Source organism: Prosopis cineraria, unplaced genomic scaffold (assembly GCF_029017545.1).
Source record: "Prosopis cineraria cultivar Desert tree isolate PC_DT_omini unplaced genomic scaffold, ASM2901754v1 PC4, whole genome shotgun sequence".
NCBI classification, from domain to species: Eukaryota; Viridiplantae; Streptophyta; class Magnoliopsida; order Fabales; family Fabaceae; genus Prosopis; species Prosopis cineraria.
The window spans coordinates 2,642,600-2,669,796 of NW_026555335.1; the positions used below are offsets into that span (position 1 = coordinate 2,642,600).

Here is a 27,197-nt window from a genome sequence, read left to right on the forward strand (position 1 = left end):
CACTCTCACACGCAAGCCAAGCCACAACATTCCAATAAAGACATAAAACACGCACACATTTGAAATCCAATCACAAAAAAAATGGTCAACCATTAGAATCAAATCTTACTTTAAAAGACCCGAACAAACTCTTAACGAAATCCCACTTTTTTCATCAAAAGTTTCAAGCAATATCTTGCCCTCCTAGGATTAATTGTTTGGGAAGGACTTTGGTAATTTGAAGAGAAAAAGGAAAGGATTTTCAGATAGAAGGAAAAAGTCTGAAGTCAGAAACCCGGTCTAATCCTAAACTTTGGTCCCACTAAAAGTAGTACCCTTTCTAAACCCCCGCAAGCCTGAAGCTGAAAGGCGCATCTTCGTCTTCATTCCTTAGCCAAAACCACAATAATGTAATGCAACCCCAAACCCCATGATTGGTCCCACTAATGGAGCCGTACGTGGCCCCCCTTCACCCCAGACAGCCACCGTGGATGACCCCACAGGGCTACACATCATCTAGCATGTGTCCCAACTTGATAGCACTGTAGGGTCCATCTTTGTTTGAGGCTTTAATTGGATTTGAGGGGCATGTTGTCCCCACACTGCCCTTGGCTGCAAGACAATGGCATAAGTTGGTATGGAAGCAAGCAGGCTTTAGCCGCCATACCTGCTTGCATGCGCATATTTTGGCACACATGTGGCCTAATGGGCACTACATGGGTCAGTCAGTATGGAAATTTATTTTAGGGTGCACTAATGAGAGTCCCAGAAGTGCTACTGTACCATGCGCACAAAACTTGGCAAAATTGCCAGGAGGGAGCCCACTGCCTGCACATTAAATTTTGGAAAAGGGTTCTGTATTATGTCTTTCGTACGAGTGTATGAGATAGTGATCAGAAGTCCCGGAAAAATTTGGCTTCTTTTAATCTTTTTAGATGGCATAAATCTATATCCATTTCAATCTCTCCGGAAGCGGAGTTCTTTGGCAAATTTAATTAGAGCACTCGGGGATAGTTAATCCGAGGAAAATGAACAAAGGTGTGGCGGGCAGCAAAACATTTCTGAACCCCGGACGATATTCATCCAGTCTATTTAATTCTATTAATGTGAGAGCGAACTCGGTCCAAATAGAATCTTGATGATTATAAGAACACGCTTAAGAAGATCTTAGAAGGATTAGCCATGCAAATAAAATAAAGAGGTTTATTCCTAATTGGGTCAGTCTAGGTTATTTTATCCATTTTAAAATGAGAACTTGCTTTGCAGACTATAATTGTCCATATAGGATTGAAAAGGAATAATATTAAGAAAGAATGGTAATCTAGAACTAGAAAAGATGGATCCCACTAGAATCACGAGTCATAGGTATGTTCAGATTTTTTTAGGCAAACAAGACATGTTCCGGACTTTTAAGTGGCCAATCTATTGGAAAGTTCTCACAGTCACAGGAAAAAAGAAATTAGGGGAGAGAGAAGAGGAAGAGAACACTTACCCCAAGACTGCAGGTGAAGGTGACCAAATAATTTGAGGTTGTATAGAGAATTAGTGTGTCACCTCGAGCCCTGCCAATGCCAGAACTGAAATCAATCTCGAAAATGGAGATCATGGATTGAGAAAGCACCAGACATCATTTCCCTCATGCTTTAGCCCAATCCTCTCTCTCTCTCTCTCTGTGAATAATACAAACATATGCGCAAGAGTGTGTGTGATCTTGTTGCAAAATTGGAATCTCTCTTGATTGCTCCACGCAAGCATCATTCTGCTGTGTGGCCATGTAACTATCTCTTCATCCGGTTCTCTGTCTTATTCGTTTATTTTTGCCGTACGATGCAATTCTGGTGTACAGAGAAATTGCACTCAATCATCACCCCCACTTTCATTGCTTTCAAGTTTCCCTCTTTTTTTTCTTTTTTTTTGCCAAAGTTTCAAGCTTTCTTGTACTCAAAATGCATACGGAAAGAAATTTTTTCCCAGTTTCTTCTGTCCCCCCGGAGACTCCCCCATCTCCATATTGCCCAATTGCACAGAGAAAAATAAGGAATTAATATAAAGTAATTCATCAAAACAGACAAAAATTAGTAACACTTTTCAAAATTAACAAACCTATGAAGTAGACAAAAATTACAAAGAAAAACAATTAATATTCGAACTATTAATCTCACTGATCTTGATTATAATATAAGATAAGGTTTTTTAATCAATAATTATAAGACAACGTTAACCAATTTTACAATTTTTAAGAAATGATAGTTAATGTTTTTAATACTCTTTATTACAACTAATGATCACAATAATGATAGTTCAATTCCTAGAGGTATATATGGAGAGTATCACTTATGAAAAGATAACTCTTCAAATAGTATTCAAATTTCTTGAGTGATTAATTTTATGACTATAGACTATGTAATGATCATGTAGGAATTACAATTTAGTACAATTAAGAAGAAGCAATATCTGAAAAAAAAAATTAACCGCTATATTTTTGCTCTATATTTAAGATCAAGTAGAACTTTAAAATTTTGCCCTATAATTAAGATAGAGTACCAAACTTAACTCATATTTTGGATTAAAATTTAAAGAAAAATACAAATTTTTAATTGAAAAACATTTTTAATTTTAACATAAGGAGTTAGATAATCCCGTAACATAATTGTGTAAACCAAAATAGCTTATTTTTAAAAGAAATTGGTGAGAAAACATTTATGCTTGAAAACAAAATGAAAAGGTATTTTCAGTCGTCTAAGTTCTAACTTTACATAAAATTTTAATTTGATACAATAATTATACAAAGTATTTTTCATTTTTAACTCTATCATTATTAATTTTATCAATAAAAAATGTTTAAAATGTTGATCAAGAATTATCAAATTATGATACTCCTTCCGTTCAAAAATATAATGCATTTTTAATCGAATCTCACTTTCCAATAAAGTAGTTATCTATTTTTAAACTAACCTTATTTTTTACATTTATCCTTATTAAACACCCTATAATAAATATAAAGTTATTATCAATAACGATACTTTTTTAAAAAAAATAATTACATTTTTAAATATTAAAAATATTTTATATTTTTGAATATCCAACTATTTCAAAAATGTATTATATTTTTTAATAGAGGGAGTAGTTTTTAAAAACATTCTAAATTTTTAAAATTAAATTCAATGCCAACTTTTTTGTCAATAAGACAAATAGTGTTAAAAGTAAATGACTGAAGAAATATTTTATAAAATTAAAATATTTAATTAATTTTTATGTAAAATTAAAAGATTAAAGCTACGTTTATACCAATAAATAAATAAAGCTACGCTATTACCTTAAAAAACTGACTGAAAGTATGCATTGAAAAAACCGAGTAAAGGGATCCAATTTCTCAGTTGTAGCGATAGTAAAATTCAAAAGAAATTCAAAAGCTAATTAATAATTATTGCCTCCTGACGCCTTCATCAGTCACATTGTGAAATTATGTCGAGTCAATTAAAAAAAAAAAAGGCCGTAAAATATACCATTCTAAGCGACATATATTAAAAAAAATGAATATATTATTAACCCCCTTTTTCATCACTCTCTCTCCAATATGCATGGAAAATTAGTGCCTGGTTCTGGTCTTTAATTTCAAAAACTAGTTTGCTTACTGTTAAGAACTAATCTAATAATTTATTACCCCAAAACCATAAACTAATTAATTATTAACCATTTTATAAATGTGCCACTCAATGGTGAGTTGCTGAGAAACTGCTGATGTAAACATGTTGTCATCAACTTATTTTAGAAAGGAAAACGAATTACATCTTATTATACAATAGTAAACAACTTATTTCTTTTCGCTACGATTTTGAATGGGCATAATAACTTTGAGTTGCATGTAAACAAATTTTTGGTTGTGTATATCTAAATTTAACAAATAATAATTATATAAAAGGTGAGTATATATTTTAATATTTATTAAAAGAAATGAATTGTTTAGTGAATAACAAGATAAAGATAAACTATTCTTCCATGTAGAATGAAAGCAAAGAGATCAATGGGAACAAAACAACTATATATTTAAATAATTATTTAAAAATAAAATTTTATTTTACATTACAAGTTATTTTGTCAATACAAGTTCATAAAAATTCATAAATTTGATAACTTAATATGTTTATAAGTATCTAAATATTTTGAGTTATGACTCTTGTGATCACTTAAACTCAACTTATTTAAACTTTTCACATATAAAAGTAATTAAAAGTTGTCTATTAAAATTTTTGTGTCGCGGACACGCAAGGTTTTTTATTAATTTTTTAAAGGTATAGTTGGCAATTGGCATGGTTATTCATGGGGGCCATCATGTTTCCTCTGCTTCTTACCATCTTTGCTCCTCAAAAAGTTAACATGATTAATATTATATAATACTATTATTTTATTATTCCAAGTTTTTTTGTGACTTTGTCCCCGACCAATTCCTAGCTTTCCTAAAATCAAATCTCTTGAACACTGATAAAGCTTGTAATCAAATTGATAAGGTTACTTGGTAAAAATTCCTTCCTTTTTTTGTTTTACTTTTCTAAATTTTAAAATGAGAAAAGAAACAATGACTTGCTTAATCATACTTTTCAGATGAGAAAATTAGATAGCTCCACCCCGATACCATAAGAACAGTTAAATGGCATGTTCTTTAAGAAAACAAAATTTATCTTTTAAGCCTCTCAAATATTTGATTTACCTCTATTGCGCCAAAAAAAAAAGAATATATATATATATATATATATCGTTTCTGAGGAACATGAAAATAATTCTTTTAAAAAAATTAATACCACATTAATCCTTTTTTTGTTTTGGATGCACCATCTTGCTAGCTAGGCACGCGCGTATTATCAGACAAAGTCATAAAATCCACCCCAAATCTCAGTGTTTGGTTGTTTATTTTTTCTTCATATCTGTCTTTAGATATAATATTTGAATCTACTTAATTTGCACTTTTACATTAGAGAAAAAGACGTGAAATAAACATTAAAATTTTTTATACGATTTAACCATTATGCCACATAAGGGAACGCGAATCTCTGGACGCATGACGTGCCTTAAAAATTGTGACCTTTCCACTGAACTTTGTCTCTGCTATAATCTTTTAGTGTCTTTAAAAGATCATAGAGAACATGATTTGGCTTAATAAAAATATATTATGGGTAATTAATAATTGAACGTGAAGGGAGACGAGAATCTTCTAGTATGTCATTAGAGAATTGTTTTAGGACTGAGACAGAGATTATGAAAAGAAATGAATACCTATGTTAATTATGCAATGATTATAATAATAATATTAATAATAATAATGTGCTATGACTATGAGTGGATTACATATGCATAACGTGAAGTCAATGATACTGGGCAGGTCACAGACTCTTCTTGTAACGTTGGAGTAGTTAAGATAATCATAAAATTAATCCCCCAATTAGGCTTCTTGTTTTAATTAATATCACCCTTACCCTCTTATTTATACGAGAGGCATAGTTGAGAGAATAGACAGAAATTTTGAGGAAATTATATTTTGATCACTCAAGGGATTTGCATACATTTTTTTGGTCCCACTGAAGTGGCATGCTGCCTGTTTTGGGGGTAAGATAGCGATGTAGGTCCTGAGTTTATTTATTCATTATGTTTTGATTGATGACAATTTCAATTAAAAAGTAGATTTAATTTATTTCTGTAATTCTTCCATGATTATTCATATCCGAACAATTATGTCTTTTATTGGAAGTTTCAATTAAGTTAAAAGGTCAATATTTACCTTAAAATAAAATTATATTAAAATAAAAGTTAGATGAATTGAATTCTATATTTCTGACTAGGTTATAATTTTACAACCTATTATCAATGAGTGTATTGATTTGAGCCCTCCCTTTGCGGGTTCTACGTGGCAATGACTCATCACTTTTTCATGATTTTAGAGTATGCGTATGTTATGCTTCCTCAGATCTTCATTATTATGATTGTTTGATGAAAAATAAATAAAAAAAGGAAAACTCCATGCAAATGAAAAGAAGAAAAAAACTTTTTTGTTTTTGCTTTTAGCCAAACTACGCGAGCGCGTGTTTGGTTTCATGTTTAAAATATAATTTTGATGGTTTCACCAAAATGATAGTGCTATTAATTTCTAAAAAATATATTTAATTTAATTCCAAATACTTCAAGTAATCTCATGGAGCATCTCAACTTTTGCTCAATAATAATGCACCTGCGTGAGCATGCATTCTTTTTGTTAGAAGTTTCAATTATATAAAAGGAAAAAAAAACTGTTTTAACATTGAAAATTATAATAAGAAACCACATCCATGCCGTATTTATTAGGGGTGTTCAGTCTGAACCCGTCCCGACTGGCTCGGTATCGTCCCGATCATATCGGAACGGGTCTTGTCCCGGCTCGAAAATAATCGGGACGGGACTTTACAGGATGGAACAAGAAGGGATTCGGGACGGGACGGGACACGGGATTACTATCGAGACGTCCCGTCCCGTCCCGAATATTATATATATTATTTTTTATTTTAAATATATTGATTATATTAATATAATTTATACTTATATCAATTATAATTTTAATACTTGCAATTCTTATTTAAAACTAAATTTTTTTTATATTGATAATTTTAATGGCATGGAGTAAACATGGTGATACCTTTCTTTATAATATATTAATTATATTAATATAATTTATTCTTATATCTATCTATTTAATAAATTTTATTTATAATATATTTCTTGCTTATTTTTAAAAGAGTAATTAGCTTAGTACATCTTCATTAAAATAGAAAAACAATGATTTGATGTTGTGTTTGACTTGCCTGTTGTTGCTAATCTTATAGCATAAAGATCACTTGTATTTGTTATTATAATATGTAGTTGTGATTAATATAATTCAATAACTAATTTTAAATTATTGTTATTTATGTGCTTGTGTTGTTTTGATTTTAAACTTAATAAATTATATGATTTAAAACTTTAATGAACATTATTGTTCAGATCTTTTTTTGATATTATTCCATTTATCGGGATGGCGGGACGTCTCGATCTTGTCCCAGTCCCATCTCGACTCTTAACAGGACGGGACGACTTTCGGGACGGGACGGGACACGGGACCAAAATTCAGTCCCAATCTTTTTTTTAGGACGGGACACGGGATGGGGGTGTCCCGATCCCGTCCCGTGAGCACCCCTAGTATTTATCTTCATCAGAAAGCAGGCAGGAGATTTTACAGAGTTCATGTTGGCAGAGATGCTGCAAATGAAGGAATTGATTTCACTGTAGCCTATGGGGGAACAAAACCCTGCTGCTACAGAAAATCACTCAGCTCATGTAGAGACAGCAATGTCTATTTCACTTCATTCCACATCTTGATACATGAAGCATTCAACAAGCTCAGTACAATGATCTTACAAATATCAGAAAATCATACAGAAAATAAGGTTGCTACCACTACAACAACACAACAACAACAAGCCTTTATCCCACTAGGTGGGGTCGGCTACATGGATTGCAAGACGCCATTGTGCTCTATCATTTATTAAGCTTTTAGAAATATTATTAATTAAGAGATCACGTTCAACAACTTCCAAGAGTGTTCTCTTAGGCCTTCCTCTACCTCTCTTAATCGGACTCAAAGTTATATGTTCCACTCTTCTCACTGGTGCCTCCCTTGGTCTTCTTTGTACATGCCCAAACCATCTCAACCGATTTTCTACCATTTTTTCCTCAATAGGTGCCACCCTCACTTTTTCACGTATGTGCTCATTTCGAATTTTATCTTTACGTGTATGTCCGCACATCCATCGTAACATTCTCATCTCTGCTACTCCAACTTTATGCTCTTGCTGTCCCGTTAGAGCCCAGCATTCACTACTATATAACATTGCCGGTCTGATAGCAGTACGATAAAACTTTCCTTTAAGTTTATTAGGCACCTTACGGTCACAAATAACTCCTTTAGCTTTTCTCCAATTAAACCACCCAGCTTGAATTCTATGTGAAATATCTCCACTGATTTCGCCATCATTTTGGATAATGGCTCCCAAATATCTAAACTTTTCCACTTGAGGTATAATTTGATCTCCCAATTTCACTTCCAAATTATTTTCGAATAGTCCTTTATCAAATTTACAATATAAATATTCCGTCTTACTTCTACTCAGACGAAAACCTTTCGACTCCAATGTCCTCCTCCATAACTCAAGTTTGCAATTAACCTCTTCTCTTGTCTCTGCTATAAGAACTATATCATCCGCGAAGAGCATACATTTCGGGATTTCCTCTTGAATATGTTCCGTCAAAACATTTAAAATCAAGTTGAACAAATAAGGACTCAGAGATGATCCCTGATGTAGCCCGATCTTTATAGGAAAATCCTTTGTTTGACCACTAGGCGTTCTTATACTAGTTTTTACCCCCTCATACATATCTTGTATGGCTTTAATATAAGCAATCCGTACTCCCTTTTTTTCCAACGCTTTCCAAAGCACTTCTCTTGGTATACGGTCATAAGCTTTTTCCAAATCAATAAAAACCATGTGTAGATCTTTATCTTTACAACGATACTTTTCCATTAATCCCCTTAGTAGATAAATCGCCTCTGTAGTTGATCTACCTGGCATAAAACCAAATTGATTCTCAGAAATACTTGTCTCCAATCTCAACCTGTGCTCAATTACTTTCTCCCACAATTTCATTGTGTGGCTCATGAGTTTAATCCCTCTATAGTTAGTACAATTCTGAATATCTCCTTTATTTTTATAAATAGGAATTAATGTACTTCTCCTCCACTCATCAGGCATTTTCTTGGACCGTAAAATCACATTAAAAAACTTAGTTAACCATCTCACCCCTTCTTCACCTAAACATTTCCACGCTTCGATAGATATACAATCAGGTCCGTTAGCTCTACCATTTGCCATTTTCTTAAGAGCTTCCTTTACCTCCTTATCACGTATTTTTCGATAGAATGACAAATTTTGTTCTCCTTCACCAGTTACTAAATCCTCCAAGTTACTAGATGAATCCTCTCCATCATTGAAAAGTTTAGAAAAATAAGTCTCCCATCTATTTTTAATTTCATCATCTGTAACTAAAATTCTTCCCTCTTCATCCTTAATACACCTTACCTGTTCTAGATCTCTTGATTTTCTTTCCCTACTCTTGGCAATCTTATAAATATTTTGCTCTCCTTCCTTCGTCTCAAGGTTCTTATAAAATTCTTCAAAAGCTTTAGAACGAGCTTCACCCACAGCTCTCTTAGTTTCCTTCTTAGCCATACGGTACCTCTCCCAATTTTCCTCATTGTTACACAAATGTATGGCTTTAAAACAGTTCTTCTTATACTTGATTTTGTCCTGTACACTATTATTCCACCACCAAGACTCCTTATCTCTCGGACCAGGACCTTTCGATTCTCCCAAAACTACTTTTGCAACCTCCCGTATCTTTTTAGCCATATCCTCCCATATGATGTTAGCACTTCCCTGAGAATCCCAAATTCCTTTATCCAAAAGATTTCGCTTGAAAATATCTTGCTTCTCACCTTTTAATTGCCACCACCTAATCCTTGGTGTTACTACTTGTCGACGTTTTTGGATTTTACTCATAATACACACATCAAGGACTAGGACCCTATGTTGTGTCGTTACAGCATCTCCAGGGATCACCTTACAATTTTTACAAAGTTTTCTATCTGTGTTCCTAACCAAAAGAAAATCAATCTGCGACCTTGAGGCTCCACTTTTGTAGGTGATGAGATGCTCATCTCTCTTCTTGAAACAAGTGTTGGCAATCTTAAAATCATACGCCAATGAGAAATCAAGAAGAGTTTGCCCTTCATTGTTTAGCTCTCCAAAACCAAAACCACCATGCACCCTCGCATACTGACCAGCTTCCCTCCCGACATGCCCATTAAAGTCTCCTCCAATAAAAATCTTTTCACTCTGTGGTATGTGTCGAATCAACCCCTCCAGATCCTCCCAAAATAATTCCTTAAGACTGGCTTCTGTCCTGACTTGCGGCGCATAAGCGCTAACAATATTAACAGTCTCACGTCCAATTATCATTTTTAAAGAAATAATTCTGTCTCCAATTCTGCTAACTTCTACAACGTTCTTCTTCCACTCCTTATCTATAATGATGCCTACTCCATTGCGTGCACTTACTTTTCCTGTATACCAAAGTTTGAAACCTTGAATATCCTTAGCTTCTTCTCCACGCCATTTTGTTTCTTGCAAGCAAAGGATATTGATTTTCCTTTGAATCATAACCCCTACAACCTCTACAGATTTACAATTTAATGTCCCAACATTCCAAGTACCAAATCTAATTTTGCTCTTATAGACTAACTTCTTTAGCCGCGTGCGTCCAGAATGACGCGGTAGCCCTTGCTCATTTAACACTACATCCGGGCGCCGATGCAGCGGCTCTAACTCACTTATCACTGTACTCGAGCCATGCAGCGCGTTACTTACGGGCAACGACCTAGCATTAACATTATAACGTCTATTGTCCATGTTCATGATAGATTCAACAAATTTTTACATTGGCTGTTGATGGCCTAACACAACCCTCCTCCTTTACCCGGGCTTGGGACCGGCTATAAACATAGGCGGAGTTAAGGTTGCTACCACTGTTGTAAGGATAACATTTCTCCATCCATTGAGCGACCAGAAAAAGATTTAAGCCCTGCAATGGTATACTAATGGTAAACATCAGGAAAGCCTAACATGAGATAGTCCCAATCAATGTGATCCACAGAAAAACTCTGTTGCAAATGGAAAATCAATCTGTCTACTACAAGTAATACAAGTTCAATCAATTCCTCACTTAGACTAATGTTTCTCGATTCAATCCACAACAAAAATTTCGGCACATCATGCCACACGACACAAATAGGGCCATCATATGTCTGAACATGGCAACAATAGACTGTCATCAAATTACTCAGCTGATGCCAGTTCAGATGTTCCATCACACATCCGATGGAATCCTTGCTATTAGTTGCAAAAGCTCATGTATTGCCATTCATACTCCTGTACTCACATTTTTTCTGCGGCAACGTATGGACACTTGCCAAGAGTATTCCACAAAATATAGTCCCCAGAAATAACCTGGTTTTGACAAAGATAATAATAAAAGGTAAGCATGAACGAATGTATCGCCCGATCCTATGAATATACACCAATAATGTAAAAGAATACCTGAGTTGAAAATTCCACAGGTGCTTTGACAGCTGGGTAGATGCTTACCTGCACAAGGGGCAGACTATCAGATAGATTGCAAAAGAGGACAAAGGGAAGGGGTATATCACCACAAGTTTCTAAAATTAAGAACATTCCACGGAGTAGCAAGGGCGAGGTGTATTGTTTGACTACAGTCTACAGAATAAGGCATAGAAGTGTAATCAAACAAAAGGTCAGAAAGCCATGCCAATGAAGCATATATTTCAACATTTGTGAAACTGAAACTAAATTAAAGGGCCCTAAAACTTGATCCCAGAATGTTCTTTTAGCCAAAATAGACCCGACTTACAGATCTAGGATCAATGGTAATTCCAGTTAGTGAACCATTCGCAATCCTGAAGGAAACCTGTAATGAGGAGTTATAAAAATAAAATGCATCAGAAAATTGAATCTTTTTTATTAAGAGAATCTGAACGTCCACTTTCAAAGACATGATCCAAAACAAATATATATTCATTATAATTTATTTCCATGATTGAATACCTTAACACAGATAATAAAAACATGGCCAATTTCCTCAAAAGCTTAAGTTGGAAGAAATGAAGCCCATTTATTCCTCAACATGTTACTTAACTACTCATCAGATCGCATAGAATAGGAAAAATTAGAATCTAGAACAATGACATAAAATTGGACCAAAGGATTAGTCTCCCTGACTTAAAGAACTAGATCTTGTCTCTGCCACCAGCCCAGTGTTTAGTATAGTCATGTGGAACGTTATGACTCCGGCAGGACAACATTTCCAACCACAATGCCAAAGAGAAAGTCTGAATGAAAATTCACAAATTCATTTTCGTACACTGAACACTTCTTTCCCATAATCCATTTGAGATTTCTTTTTCCCACCAAAAAAATAGAGTATATTATTCGCAAACTAATTATGAAATATAACCTTGCAGTAATCAACTGGAAGCACATCCAAGATGAGGAATTCAAATAACCAAAGGAAAGGTAATACAATTTTCAAATCCCATACAGGAGCGTTCACATGCTAAACATAAGGAAGGCCACGTGATAGGAATTACCAAAAGCAAAACCTACCCCCGAACAAATGTAAACAACAATGAAGAAAAACCCCATAAACAAAGAAAAGCATAACTTCAGAAATCATACTTTAGCATAATTGTATGCCTGCCAGCAAAATGGCTCCTCAAGATCAACTGGAGGAAGATCCTTGTTCATTTTCTCCATCAAGTGTTCTTCATTTACCATGTTGCTAGCATTTTCTGTCTCACTGTCACTATCCTCATCAATACTGCTTACATAGGATGAAACTGACGAAGAAATCCTCTGGTGTTGCCATGGAGCAAACTTGATTGTTCCAGGGAAAGTCACCTCAATACTTTTCCCATACAGTCCCCGTCCACTAGTCACAATTCTCCACTCAACAGAGTGATCAGAAGTTGAGACTGTTCCTACAGAAGGAGTCCCATCCAAAGACAAAATCCTCCTCCTAGGAAAGGGCATAGTCACATTACAGAACTCCATTGTCAAGGGAGCCTTGTAGCCTTCCATCAAATGCAACTTAAAAAGAAAGGCACCTTTATCCTCAGAGACCATTGACAACTGGTAAAATCCCTTTAAGGGTGGTCCAGGTGCACTAGTTGCCAGATAACGCATTAACACAAAATTCCCTAATGGTGGAGAAAACATCACAACCTGCTTATCTGCACCTTGTTCTCGAACTTGAGTGCAAGGATGATATGACAAAAACTCAACTTTTGTGGCGTTCAATCCAGCCAAGGGAAGCGATACATCCGGCATTCCTTCTAGTTCAGCTCGACAATTTATTTGACCAGAAACCGATATATTATCTGGAATCTCATCTCTATCATACAGAGCTGCATTAACAGTTTCATGAATCGTAAATAGGATTCTTTGCTTTCCTTTGTAAAGATATGGCTTCCAGGCTGGTTGCTTCTGGTCTGTAGAAGGCACATCTGATGCTGAAAAGCCATTGGCCTTGATAGTAAAAAGGTTGGGATAATTAAGGTCTAATGGTGTACCTGAATATTAAATAAAACAATGTTTTGCAAGAATCATGCAAATGCCAGCTCAATCATAAAAAAACAGTTAAAATAACGAGATGGGAAATACCATAATAAAAAGTACCAACCAAAGGGCATTGAACTACTGATAAATGTTCGCAGTGCATCTTTATCAAAAAGCTTGGACCCAAGTTTCAGAGTATCTGCCATAACTGTTCCAGATGCAGCTGTGCTTGCAGGGGAGGAAGATGCGATGGATGGAGCCACAGGTTTTGCCCTGGAAGAGATGCCTGATATCCCTATACTACCAGTTAGTGAATCAAACAACCCTCCAACAGAGGGAGCTGTACTCGCAACCACTTCAGGTTCTACTGTGTCGCCAGTAATTATGTCACCAATAACATGTGCTACCATAAATCCCCTGTGAAGTGAAAGGCAAAGTTTTTATCCAAATAACACACCTTATTCCAATTAAGTACCAACATCAACACTAAACAAAGGTAAAAAGAAGCTCTTTCAAGGACTATGGAGGTGAAATCAATTCAGAATTTTTATAGAAAGAAAGGTGCACATAAAATGCGATGAAGAAAGTGCACCAAGTGAAATATACCTACATAGATACAGAGACAGTGAAATGATTGCACACTTTTGACAACCATTTAAATCCAAAATGGTGAAAACCAAGAAGTAACCCTTACCTAGTTACCCATGATATGCAATTGAGCTATGAAATATAAATATATGACCAAGAAGGGGGGAATAGATTGTTTGTATTTTATCACATATACACTATTCTAAACCCTGACAGAAAAAAAGGAAAGAAAATATAAAAGGAAGACAATGAGTGAGTGGTATAAAGAAAATTTTGTGTTGATAAGTTCACAAGCTTTAAATTTGTGGCATTCTATGTTGAACTGCTACTCCATATGGTATGGTGCTTTATATATGTATATGATGAGATATTATGACATGCAATATCCATGATATGCAGCTCACTTTGCACCTAGGTAATGGGAGCCATTTAAGGACTCCAAGAACCTTCTTACACAAAGAAGCGCTAACAATAAAATGCATATAAATTATTCACTATCTGTAAAGTTATCGTAAAGGAACACTATATAAAAACTATTGCAAAGCTAAACCATGCATAAAGAAGGCAAAAAATTGGAGCATGATGCTGATGCCATTCAGAAATAAATGATTGCAACAGTTTATCGTGAGTCCTGAAAATCAATTTACCCCTGGTTATGTCAACGTTACTATTGATTATTTCCTCTAATAAGTGCCTGTTAGTCATTAATACCATTACCAATTGAAAACGGAAATACTTTTGTTGTATTCTATAGCAAAATGAAGTAGCGTTCTCTTATAAGGGAGATCCAATTTACCACCATCCTCAGCACACAAGGAGTCAATTATAACTAGCGTTCAATTTTTTTTAAAACTAAAAATTAATACAGCAAACATTTTCATCCAAATTATACACACTAATTTCCAATAATAAAACTAAACAGCAGCTGCGGGAGCAATAACGAAACTAAGCAACTGTTAAAAAAAAAAAATACTGAACCTGAAGCTGTATATGCAAAATATAGTCATCTGGTATGTTGCGATTCCTCAATGTACGAGCAATTTGCAAGTAACTTACCATACCCTGTGATCGATGGAAGATCAAGCAAGAGCGAAGACAAACTATCATCCACCCCAAGAGCATTTCCACAATCAGGTCTTTTACATAACTTTGCATATCCTTTCAAATGCCTAGGCTCCACCAGCGGCAGAACAAGTATAACGTAATGCCCTTTTAAGTGCAAGATTAACGGCCATAAGAGATTTTTATCTCCCTCTTGTTCTTTGTTAATGTAAAGGCCTATGATATAACGTGTAATGGGATCATCAACCCAAGAATCCGATCCGGGAGATGATTGGCTTAAGCGCATGCCAAACCCACGCGCAGATCCTTCCCTACACAAAATCAGTAGAATCACCAGCTGACAAGCAACTCCCATGGTGCATCCATGAACAGCAAGAAAAATTAAAATAGAAAAGAAAAAAAGATAAGATACAACGGCCCTCAAATTTCCAACAGCTAACCTATCCTTTCTTTCTAGAAATGCAGCAGCGAGCTCGGAGTCGCTGGGTAACATGGAATACACACTGGCACTTGAATTCAACTCATCCCCACTTGATTTATCATTCTCGCTCTTGCAAGCAGATCGCCAACGCTTCTCTACAACCGGAAATCTCCTGATATAAACAATGGGAAAACGAAGGGGGAAAAACTTGAAATTGAGAATTTCAATCTATAAATAGCCCATGAAAATGGCCAAGGAAGTAACAACATATACAAAAGCAAATCCAACGAAGACAATCGAATAGTGTGTTTATAGTTGAAAGGGGCAGGACGATAATTGGAGAAGCTTGTGATAAGAGGGTTCAATCAACTTTTGAAGGGGAATAGGGATGAGGAAAGGAATACCTGGAGAAAACAACAGCATCGAGGTTGTTGAGAATCCAGATTGCTCTGACACTACAACCTGCGGGCATGGCTGGCCGGCTACAACTCCGATGACGCAGGTGGTAAACAGTGAAAGCCAAGCCTAAGCAGTTCTGAATCTGTAAATTATGTCCAGAATCCTGCTAACGCACCGTTCATCCGCACTCGTGTTCGTGGAACCCGGGGACGAATCCGTCTCGTTATTTGTTTCTGTTAGGACACAGAGGTTCCTAATTCAAATTAAGTTCTGCCTGCACAACTCTAACAATTTATAAGTTTAGTTTTTAATTTTATAATTTTTTATGATAAATTTATAATTTATATTTTAAATTTTAATAAAAATAAACTTATTTATTTTTTAATCATATTAAAACTTAAAAAATAAATTATAAATTCATAATAATAAAATTACAAAATGAAAGAAACAAACTTATATAGAGTTTAGATATTTGGAATTTAATTTAAAATAATTAATTGTATTAGGACCTATCTATCATTCTTTTTTTTATTATTGTATTACTTTTACTTCTTTGATTAAAAAATAAAAAAAATATCAACCAATGACTACTTTAATATATTTATATCAGTCAAAAATTAATAAATTTTAAAATTTTACTAAAGTTCTTTATTAATTTTTCTACATGAAATGATCAAATTATTCCTAAAATATAAAATAGTAAAAAAGCCATCCCTTTGTCTCCAACGTTGGCCACCCAACCCCAACTAGAGACCTTATTGTTGGTGAGGTTGCTAGACCCCTTGTCACCTATAAGATCATTGAAACTCTGATACTAATGACACTTTTATTTTATTTTTTTTAATTGGCAAAGGTGACCAAGGGTTTTGATCCCATAACTCTTTAGCCACCTAACCAAGCCCATTAATATATATAGCAAAATATATATATATATATATGTATATATATATATGTAGTAACCAAGTTTTTAAATCACTTTTAAATTATAATATAATGGTGTGTTGTTAATTTGAGAATAACACTTATTGTTTTACTAATGTTACTTGTTAATTTAACATGGTCAATTATATATTGGGAGCTTTAAGGCTCCATACATTTTACTTATTAAAATATAAATGTATTATTGTTAATGAAATGATTATTGTCAAAATGTAAATAAATACTTGTCGATAGATTACTAACACTTGTATAATTAAGTCCATCCTGTCAACTTTTTGTTAAAATTCGAATGAATTATTGTTAATTTCAAATAAGTTGTTGCAAAAGCTTGAATGGATATTTATTGATGAAGGACTAACATTTGTACCATTAGGCCTATCCTATCCATTTTTCTAACTTATTAAAGCCCGAATGAATTATTGTTAATTTTAAGTGAGTTGTTGTTAAACTCAAATAGATATTTATTGATGAATGACTAACACTTGTATAAGTAAGCACATCCTATCAGTGTTTTGTTAAAATATGAATGAATCGTTATTAATGTCGAACAAGTTGTTGTTAAAAGCTTGAATGAATACTTGTTGATGAAGGACTAACGCTTGTATAATTAAGCCTATCCTATCTATTTTTCTAATTTATTAATTTCGAATGAATTATCATCAAAACTCAAATAAATACTTGTTAATGATTGAAAGCATGGGTCTAATGAAACAAGTATATAAACAACAAGTCATTCAAATTTTGACAAAAACGCATTCAAAATTAATAACGATCCATTATAAATAGTCATCCTTGTTGTCTTATCTACTCTAATACCATAGCCAACTACATTTCTAGACCTATCGATAATACTAGAGCGAGTCCTTCTCCGAGATTGCTAAGTGACTTTACTATATTATGTCTGAGTCATCATTTGTTCTTGTTGAGTGGCCTCATCATGTATTTTAATGCTTGATCCTTCTTGTTAAGTAGCTTTATGTTTTCCTCTTTTCCTCCCTTTTGTCTTACTTGTCCCCGGAGCTGCTTACAGAATAAGCAATAAAAGTAAACAATTTGAACAATTAAAGCAATATTTAACTATTAGAACAAGTATAGGAGATAACTTGTTTACACGAACTCTTATTATGACCTTGTTGTTTGCACATAGTACATTTCATTGGAGTCCTCTTTTTGATAAGTTATCAATCACAGTTGAAGGGACATCACAACAGGTAATAACAAATTGTCTTGTAGTTTCTCTCACCAATCTCCTCATGCTTTCTTCTATTCTTTGTCTTTTTTTTTCTTTGGCCTTCTTGGTAATTTTTCTATTGGGGGTGGCTCAATAGGTTAAAATATATCAAACTTCCAAAATTTATCCCCTTGCAAGTTCAAATTTGGTCCTATATGAAGCCCTATATGCTTCTTTATGGAAACAACAAGAAATGTAAGTATTGGTGTTAACATTTGCATGGAATATTGTGCAAATACCATGCTGACATAGGATTCTAGTCAGCTTCCATGCTTTATATATACATCATCTTTGCTCTGATAACACATTATGTTTATCTAGGCTATCACTAACCTCATAACTTTTGTCTCCATTAAAAGCAACATTACATTTGATTGCCAATAACCTATTGTTTTCAAACAATTCTAAACACTTAAAGCTATAGTTTTCCTTCCATCTCCTAACAATTTTGCCACTTTCAACTGACTTAATCATTAGCTTTAACTTAATGCCTTCACACATTCTAATGACAGGTAAATAACAATATTCATCTATCTAAGCATTAAAGCTATTACTAATATTGTTGTCTACCACTTAAGACTAGCACCTAGGTGTGAAATAGGCCCTAACCCAATACTTGACTAGGTAACTTATCATTGCCTTTATAGCATGCTTACTAATGCGTCCAATCTCCTTTAAATTGTCATGGAATTCCTCTTTATATGTACTTCAAGCTATGGTAAAGAATTTTCTCTTTAATTCGTTTTCCTTTCACTTCTTGCTCCAATTAGCATATATGTAACTTACATATAACCTTTGCTTGGCTTCGAAGAGAACAATTCTTACTACAATGTTTAGCCCCTATGATGAAAAGAAGAATTGGCTATTAACATTTTGCATAACATCTGGCTATTAACATTTTGCATAACATCTTTTATATATATATATATATATATATATATTACCAAGATTTTTAAAATCAACAAAATTAAAACAAACCCTTTGCATGTCAGACATAATAATAACCCTTGATCTATTACCAAGTCTTAAGGAATTCCTAAGCAATTCTAAAAACTAAGTCTAATTGATAGTATTTTCTTTTTATGTCAAGCTAATTGTAATAGGGAAAAGTGAATCATCTACATAAATTCCAATGGCAGTAGAAAGGATCCCTTTTTCATTCCCCTTAAAAAAAGTGCCATTAAGACTAATAAATGGCCTACAACTCAACCTTTTCCAAGAAAAACATTATTCAGATAGTTTTCCAGCATATATTAGTCACAAATAGCAACATGTTAAAAAAACTAGTTTACCTTACATGCATTCTATAAATTTGCTAAACACCCTTTTCCCTTATTGCAAAGCTTCTTTACTCAGTTATATGCTTACATCACTCTCAGGATCTGAATGTCTAAGTTTATGGCAACAAGCTTTCAATTTCCCAAACTCATCATTGTAAATACCTTTCAACTCTTCTATGATAATCTTTTAGGCCTTATACACTTGTATACACTAACACTCACCTTTAAATTGTGTTCAAATATCTTCTTTATGTTCGTCACTTTAAATTTGGGGCACTCATGCACTCTACCTTTAAAAATGTCAATTGTCTATCTAGCAGAAGCCTTATGGTTCTTAACTCTAATGCACCTATGCTCCATGCATAAGGTTTGAATTTCTAATCCAAGCTTGGATTTTGTAAAGGTTGCATACAAAAGAAAAGGGCATCCTACTTGACATTTGCCCCTTAATTTACAAGCTCAGATTTAATGCAATTCAAATTCACTCTAACATTGATAAAATATGTGTCCAAAGCCTTCCTAAGTGCTGTTAGGTTAGGAAAAGTCATACCAACTACAAAGTGGGCCACTTTGATATGTTGGACCTCTACTTTCCTCCAAAGGCCCATCATCCCCATATGGATCCAACTATGGTCCATTATAACCATCTTCCTCTTTGTAATCCTTTTTACTATCACTAACACCTTCATCTTCCTACACAAGGTCATAGTAGTCACTTTCTTCGCTGTCATCTTTACTACTATTTTCACTACCCTCTTGCTCCTCATATACATGCTCATTCTCTTTCCTATTATCATTTCCTATGCCAGTATAACAATCATGAAGATATTATTTTGTATCAATACCCCCATCATCATTCTCACTTATACCACCATTAATCCTTTCAAATGCATTCAACATAAAATTCTCTACGCATATCACCTCTTCATCTTGTGTTTTCTCACTCTCACAACGCACTACTTGTTCCTTATTTTCCTCTTTATTTATACCAAATATTCTTATGTCCCCAAACAATCTACGTGAATTTCATATCCATATCTCCTTAGTATTTTCTATAGTAAAGCATACTTGGGTTAAGATTTCACCTACTCCTATTGCATTGCCATTCTCTTCACTGTTACTATCTTCTTCCACCACGTCCTTCTCACTATTGTCATCATGCTCGACGACATCCATTACACTGCCATCACTGTCTTCCTCCTCAATGAAGTTAACGATACCATCATGGTCATTGTCACTATCCAACGTACCTAAAAAAATACAAAATACACAAGGGCAATAAGGTGATTTCACTGTGACCTGAATCACCCAAGTTTAGAATACCAAAATCCACTATCAAACTCACATCTGGTTCGCTCCAGACTAAAATTGCAAGGTCGAGTCAATCACATTCCTTTAAAAATTTAGTTCCTCGATTGTGGGTTCCTCTGCAAATCACAAGGTAGGGTTTACTCATTTCAAAAGCAAAAGAAATTGCATCATTTCACCACCAAATTTAAGGGACAATGATCAACATGCCCTTCAACTTATCCTAGTAATTCACATATGGCATGTCACCTAGGTAACTTTTGGTCAAACCTTCTCCATAAGGGTCAACATTCTATTGATAAATGGCTCGGGGTAATTTGCTCAAAATTTAGAAATTTAGGATATATTTTGCATATTTCAAGAGTTCAAGATTTATAATGCTTTTTCATGTAATATTTTTCATACATGTCATAGTCTAATCCATTGTGTTAACGCAAATTTGTGAATAGATCTCTTACAAATTTTACATATATCTTATAAATTTTGTTGGTAAAAAAATTGTAAACTTTGTATTTTATATGAACAACATTGATAATTTCTGTTAGTTATAAACATGATTATACTAAAAAATAAAAGGAGATTCATATCCAATGACCTCCCATGAAAATTGTTTGCATACAAGAACCAACAACAAGTCAATATTCAAGAAAAAACAAGTTTCTATTATCATTTTAATAATAAACAATTGTGTATTGATTCTTATATGTGAATAATTCTCCTTGAAGGTTCTTGGATGTAATTCTCTCTAAAATAAAAGGTATATGCTTGTAGATGTTAAGTGAATGTAATTATGAGGAAAATATTTTAAAAAAAAAAAAAACAAAGAGACTGATGTTCAATTGATATCAAAGCAAGTGCAATACACAAGGCATATTACTTATTTTGGTTCGTTTTACTTTGTGAAATTTGGAAAATATCATCATTTCAAGTATGAAGCTTATTTGGCAACCTGCTTTGAAAATAATTTTCCATACTACAAAACAAAAAAAAATAAAAATATCTATTTAAAAAAATATTTTCAAAAAGTGTTTTAAAAAAATCAAATATTATTCTAAAAATTAAAAAAAAACAAAAACATTTTTAAGGGCCCTAAAACTACTGTTCTAAAGAGCAAGAGAGAATGCAAAAAATACATGTTTTCATTATTTTTTTTTGTTCTTAAAACATTTTCTACAAAATATCAAGTCTCATATCAATAAAATAAAAATAATTTCAAACAAATTCTAAAATGCCTCGCCAAGTTGAAATAGTAACATAAAATTTTTACTTGCCATAGAAAACTTGTCAAGTAGTTTTGATTTTGATAACTTCTTTTTTTCTTTTGCCAAAGAATTTGAAAACTATTTTAATTCACAAAACATTTAGAGTATTAAATTAAGAAATTTTACTTTTAAAAAATAAACCAACAGAAAGCATTTCTTCAAAAATTTGAATATTAATTTCTTCGGTCAAATAATATACTAAACATATTATCATAATATATTAAATAATTAATTATGTTCAAAATAAATAATGCATTACACGATGAGAATGGTTTTTTTGGTCGCATTATTGTGAGTGCGTCAGTGTGTGTGATCGCAGCAATCTGATAGAAGCAAATCTTTCATCTCCATAACAAGATTTGTCTGTGATAATAATCTAGTGAGTTGTGGCTACTATATCTACAGATATGAACACTTATTTATCAAAGGCAACCAACCAGGCACTGCAATTTTCATACAACCTAATTGAAAGCCAAGACATAAGCTCAAACCGCCAAGGGGCAACAGCTTTTCATGTCAGGAAGATACATATACATATCGCTAGCTATGGAATGTACAAGAGACAGCGGAGAAGGTGTGAAATGTCTAGAGCTCGACACAGAGGTAGGAAATGACAGAGCGTGCACGACGCTCGGTCCGCTGGCTAACCTTCCACTTCTCAACCAGCACCTTCTTTATGTTAGGACAGCTGGAAACCACAGTGGCCACTCCAACTGAAGTTATGGCAGGGCAATAAACCAAGTGGCAGGACTCCAGCTTGGTGCAATTTCTCACCAGATGGGAAATACCAGCATCTGTTATTTGACGGCAGTGTGAGAGCACTATTTCCTTCAGCATTGGACAGTGCTCCCCCAACTCAGCCATTGACATGTCACTCAAATCCTGCCATTGTGTAAAATGATATAGAAAACAAACTTCAGCTAAAACACGGTAGCAGTAAAACTTTAAAAGAAAACGTCCATCAGCTCAGACAAGTCTAATTAACTCCCGAATGCATGTTCCACGTAAGCATTACATAAACATAATGATACACCATGTTCACGCTTTAAATATGGGGGGAAAAAACTCAATCAAATGGGAATGCTGTCTACCAATCAAATGAGAATGAATAAAAGTACCAATAGCAGGATGGAGAGGGATGAAAAGAGACAGAGTGGGGGGAGAGATGAGTACACACCTGTAGCACACTCACATCTAAATAACAAAGTTGAGGGCACCCTCTTGCAATAGCTATTACTCCAGCATCTCCAATTTGAACGCAACCACTAACATTCAGATTATGAAGGGAACAGCCCTCAGCTATTGCAATAAGGGCCTCATCCCCCACCCTAAAAATTTAATAAGGATGTTAAAGTGGACATTTTCCATAATTATATCATCTATATTCTTAAGCAACCTACAGTTCGCTTATGGGAGAGAAAAAAGACTCAGAAAACATTATATGAAGTCTCGACATAAAATTGCATGAATAAAACTAAGAATTTCAGTGGAGCAAGGGAAAACAAAAGCTGTGGCTAAAGTTTTACCTGTCACAAAATCGAATGCTAAGATCTGTTAGAAACTTGCAATGCTGACCAACAGCAATGATTCCCCTGTTCCCAATCTAAAAGAGAGAGAGAGAGAGAAAGCAACATATGACTGTCTGTCATATAATTAATTAGTCAATTAGATTATTAGAAAATGTAGCTTTGTATTGTTTCTCATATCATAGTTTCTCACAAGTGTCTAAGGTGGAAATTCTTCTAAAAGTTATAATGCGTTAAATAATATAAATATTCCTCACTTTCTCTTTCTTAGGAGAGAAGACATAAGCGACTTCTTAAAAACTTGTAAGAATTAATAACTTAAGTAAATATGAGGGACCCCCAGTTGATAACACAGTAAATAAATAAATAAATAAAATAGCACAAGACAGTAGTTAGGTCAAAAGCCAAAAAAGTGAGGCGCACCGCACTACCTATTTGCCTTAATATGAAGGAGAAAGCAATGGAGAAGATCAGTAAACACCATAACTCGGGCAGTTCATAACATCTTTACAATAGGAAGGAGGCAACTTATGCCAACTTTTCATAAGCTACAGAAGTCCTATAATCTATCGACATAATAACTTGCCTAGACTCTATAAAAGAGGAGAAATGTAAGTGTTCAACATATGTTTGGCATTCATACTAAACACAACATGGCACTTCAAATTACACCTGGACAGTCAATATTTCATCATGAAAACATATCTCATTGCTGTTAGGCTATAAATCCTAGAATCATCAATGCGTAATCTAACCCTATCCTTCTTTAAAGCAACCTCCAAACACTGATTCGAAATCCAATAAAAAGACAAGGAATCATGACAACAACTATGTGACTGAAAGAGAAGCAAGAAACAAAGGAAGTTCCTCTCTTTACTTTGCTTCTTCTTTTGCTTTTGCTTTTTTTTTTTTCCCAAGTGGATGACAGAGGGAGAGAGAGACTGACTACCTCATAACATCGACGGATATGTAGCTTCTCTAAATTCCCGCAACCACTAGCTATACCACACATGGCTGCATCTCCAATGCTCGAGCAATCTACCAAGTGAAGAGCTTGCAAGAATTTGCAGCCCTGCCCAACCTCAAGAAGGGCATCATTACCAATCCTTTGGCAGTAAAGCAATGCCAACTCAGTGAGATTACTGTTCATTCACAAAGCTGAAGTTAACATCATGTGTGGAAGAGCAATAGAAATAACTCAGCAGTATTAGAACTTGTGCCAGAAAGTATAATGTCCACACCATGAACAGATTGCTTGGCATCACTAATTTCACTTGACACAGGAAAATCATCAACTGGTATTTCTCATAATGGCTATATAAAATTATTTTATATAGTGACTGAATGTGCTTTTTTCCTCACAAACTTTCATGAAACATGGATAATAAATACAGTGGACATGAAAATGAAGATAAAAGCTTGCATCTTCTGTAAACATAGTCACTCGCCAAGAACTGACAGAAATCAGACCCCCAAAGCTCTACTGACTAAACAGCAGGCCATCAGTAAATGCATGCCGCGGCCAACTACTAACAGACACAGTCCCCAAACAAAATAAGTATCAAAACCTTTCACAATGCTTTATTCAATGATTAAAAAAGCGTTCAAATGATCTTAGGGCAACTATCCACCAGAAGAAATTAGTTGGCATCCACAAACTTCAATTTCTTCGTTCCAACCCTGTTAGTTGACTTTGTTGCAGACACGTGACTCCCAGTTCAATGCATCCAGTATATTTTTACACATAAAAGAGCTTAAAGAAAAGCATACTGGCAAGATTTTCCAATTGATTCTATTCCCATAGTTCCAATGTTGTGGCACCCATTGACTTCAAGATGTGTAAGTTCCTGACAACCGGCAGCAATTGCTTCCAAACCCTTATCACTAAGGAAATAGCAATCGCTTAAAGTCAAGTTCTTCAACTTCTTACATCCGCTCCCAATTGCACCTAAACCCCTGAAGGTAAGACAGCAGAAAATGTAAAAAATAACAACGTACCAATCCATCTCAAAAGATAAGAGAATGCGTAGTTAATTATCAGACACATGATAATGGATTATGACGCTAAAAGAAAATTGCAGTTCGTACTTCCTTAATCGTTGTATAAACAGACAAGGTCAAAGTACAATTGCTAGAATACAGCTTCCTCCTCTTAAATTTAGCCTAACCAAGGAATGGTCAACAGAGTCACAACTCTATAACAGTGCTTGCAAGATTGCAATATGGATTTAACCCAGTGCGTCTCATAATAATAAAATACTTGCATAAGAAATTAGATTAACATGTTATTCTTGAGTGTTTTTAACCACTGTCATATGAAGTGAGTTCAAGAGGAAGGAATTTGTGGGAAGCAACTTACTTATCAGTAAATTTCTGAAAACTATAGAGAGCTAATAAATCCAAAGACAGACAACGATTTCCTACAGCGTTCAAAGCATCATCTGTGACATAGATGCATTGCAGCTTCAGAACTTTCAAATGGGGACATCCTTCAGCCACAGCAAGCACCCCTTTATTGTTGATGTACTCAGAGTCCAACGACAATGTCTCAAGGGATCTACAGTGTGTTCCTACTGCTTCCATTGAGATGTCAGTTATTTTGGCACAAGCTGCCACACCCAGAGATTTTAAGGATTTTTTCACGCCCAAGGCTAATTCAACCAAACCCTTGTCAGTCAAGCCTTCGCAGAAACGCAGATTCAAGTCTTCAAGATGCTTGCAACACCGCCCAACAGCAGCCAGACCTTGATCTCCAACATAACAGCCCTAGAGAAAAATATAGGGTTATAATCATAGTTATAAGCATGCATTATTGTTAAATATTGATAGCGATAAGGAGACAACACATCGACAGGGAAAATTAGTGTTAGTATCAAGGCTAAAGAGGACATAAACTTAGTCTCTAGGTGGCAAATTAACTTCAATAGCAATGTTTACTAGGGCGCAATAGAAATTATGGAACGGAGCAAAATATGGCCACTTGATCGCAGTAAAACGAGAACTGAGGCTCTATCCTCTATAAATATATGTCACGTGCATTAAATTCAATTATGTGTGTGCCCTCAAACAAATTAGCTTGTCTATAGAGTCGCAGGTCCAATAAACACAAAAAAGAATACCTGTAAATCCAACGCTTTCAGGCAACTACACTTATGAGCTAGGGATATTAATCCCTCACTGGAGACATTAGAACACCAGATTAAGCTCAACTTCTCCAGCTTCGGAAAGCCTTTACCTAGAGCGGCCAACCCAGCATCTGATAAACATATCGAATCAAAGTCGCTATCCTCACTTCCACTTTTTTCAGTCACAAAACGCAGCTTAAGCGATGAAACCGTAGAATTATCGGTTGCCCGCCTCCTCCCCTACTCAAACCAATGGAAAGAAATCAAACAAATTCACAGATAATTTCCACCAATCAAATTTCCCGAACTCCAAATCCGTGTAATCTCATCGAATCAAAAATTACATTGTATTTGTAATAAGCTAGAGCCAACTATTCAAATCCAGAAACATAGATGAAAATACAGTTGATATCAGAATCAGGTGACTCACGAGCTGAACAGGCAGAGAAATCGACAAGCGTTCATCAATGTGGATATTCTTGACATCGGAGAAACGGCTTGCCAGGAGGCTGACGAATAGGTCGGGCGAACCGGTAGCACCGATCCGGATAGTTGCTCGGCTGAGGCGCTCAAGGCGGAGCCAGCGCTTGCAGGCGAGGGAGCAGGCATCGCGGGAGGACTTGGAATCAAGGCGGCGGAAGATCTCAACGATGAGCTCGTCCGGAAGACAGGTGTTAATCCGATCATGGCCTCGCATCGCTAGGAAAGCAAAATAGATGGGAAGTTGAAAACAGATGCTGAAGATCGATAGGAGAAAGAAACAAGGCAGGGAGACTTTTTTTTTTTTTTTTTTCTATTTTGGGGGAGTTGCGGGAGGGGGGGGGGGGGGA

General features: G+C 34.8%; 2 protein-coding genes across 2 annotated transcripts; both read right to left on the reverse strand.

Moving 5' to 3' along the window:
- Positions 1-10,697: 10,697 nt before the first annotated feature.
- On the reverse strand, positions 10,698-15,939 carry LOC129309310 (AP-5 complex subunit mu). The gene is made up of 8 exons (XM_054950841.1): positions 15,702-15,939; positions 15,317-15,469; positions 14,876-15,187; positions 13,351-13,643; positions 12,348-13,240; positions 11,524-11,580; positions 11,193-11,240; positions 10,698-11,102 (listed from the first exon to the last, which is right to left on the reverse strand). The coding sequence occupies exons 1-8, from the start codon at positions 15,767-15,769 to the stop codon at positions 11,031-11,033; spliced, it is 1,896 nt and encodes a 631-aa protein (XP_054806816.1). The 5' UTR covers positions 15,770-15,939; the 3' UTR covers positions 10,698-11,030.
- A 6,101-nt stretch (positions 15,940-22,040) lies between these two features.
- Positions 22,041-27,197, reverse strand: LOC129309136 (F-box/LRR-repeat protein 4). Its single transcript, XM_054950535.1, has 8 exons — positions 26,798-27,197; positions 26,362-26,607; positions 25,602-26,008; positions 25,013-25,198; positions 24,192-24,384; positions 23,243-23,319; positions 22,894-23,044; positions 22,041-22,598 (listed from the first exon to the last, which is right to left on the reverse strand). The coding sequence occupies exons 1-8, from the start codon at positions 27,062-27,064 to the stop codon at positions 22,302-22,304; spliced, it is 1,824 nt and encodes a 607-aa protein (XP_054806510.1). The 5' UTR covers positions 27,065-27,197; the 3' UTR covers positions 22,041-22,301.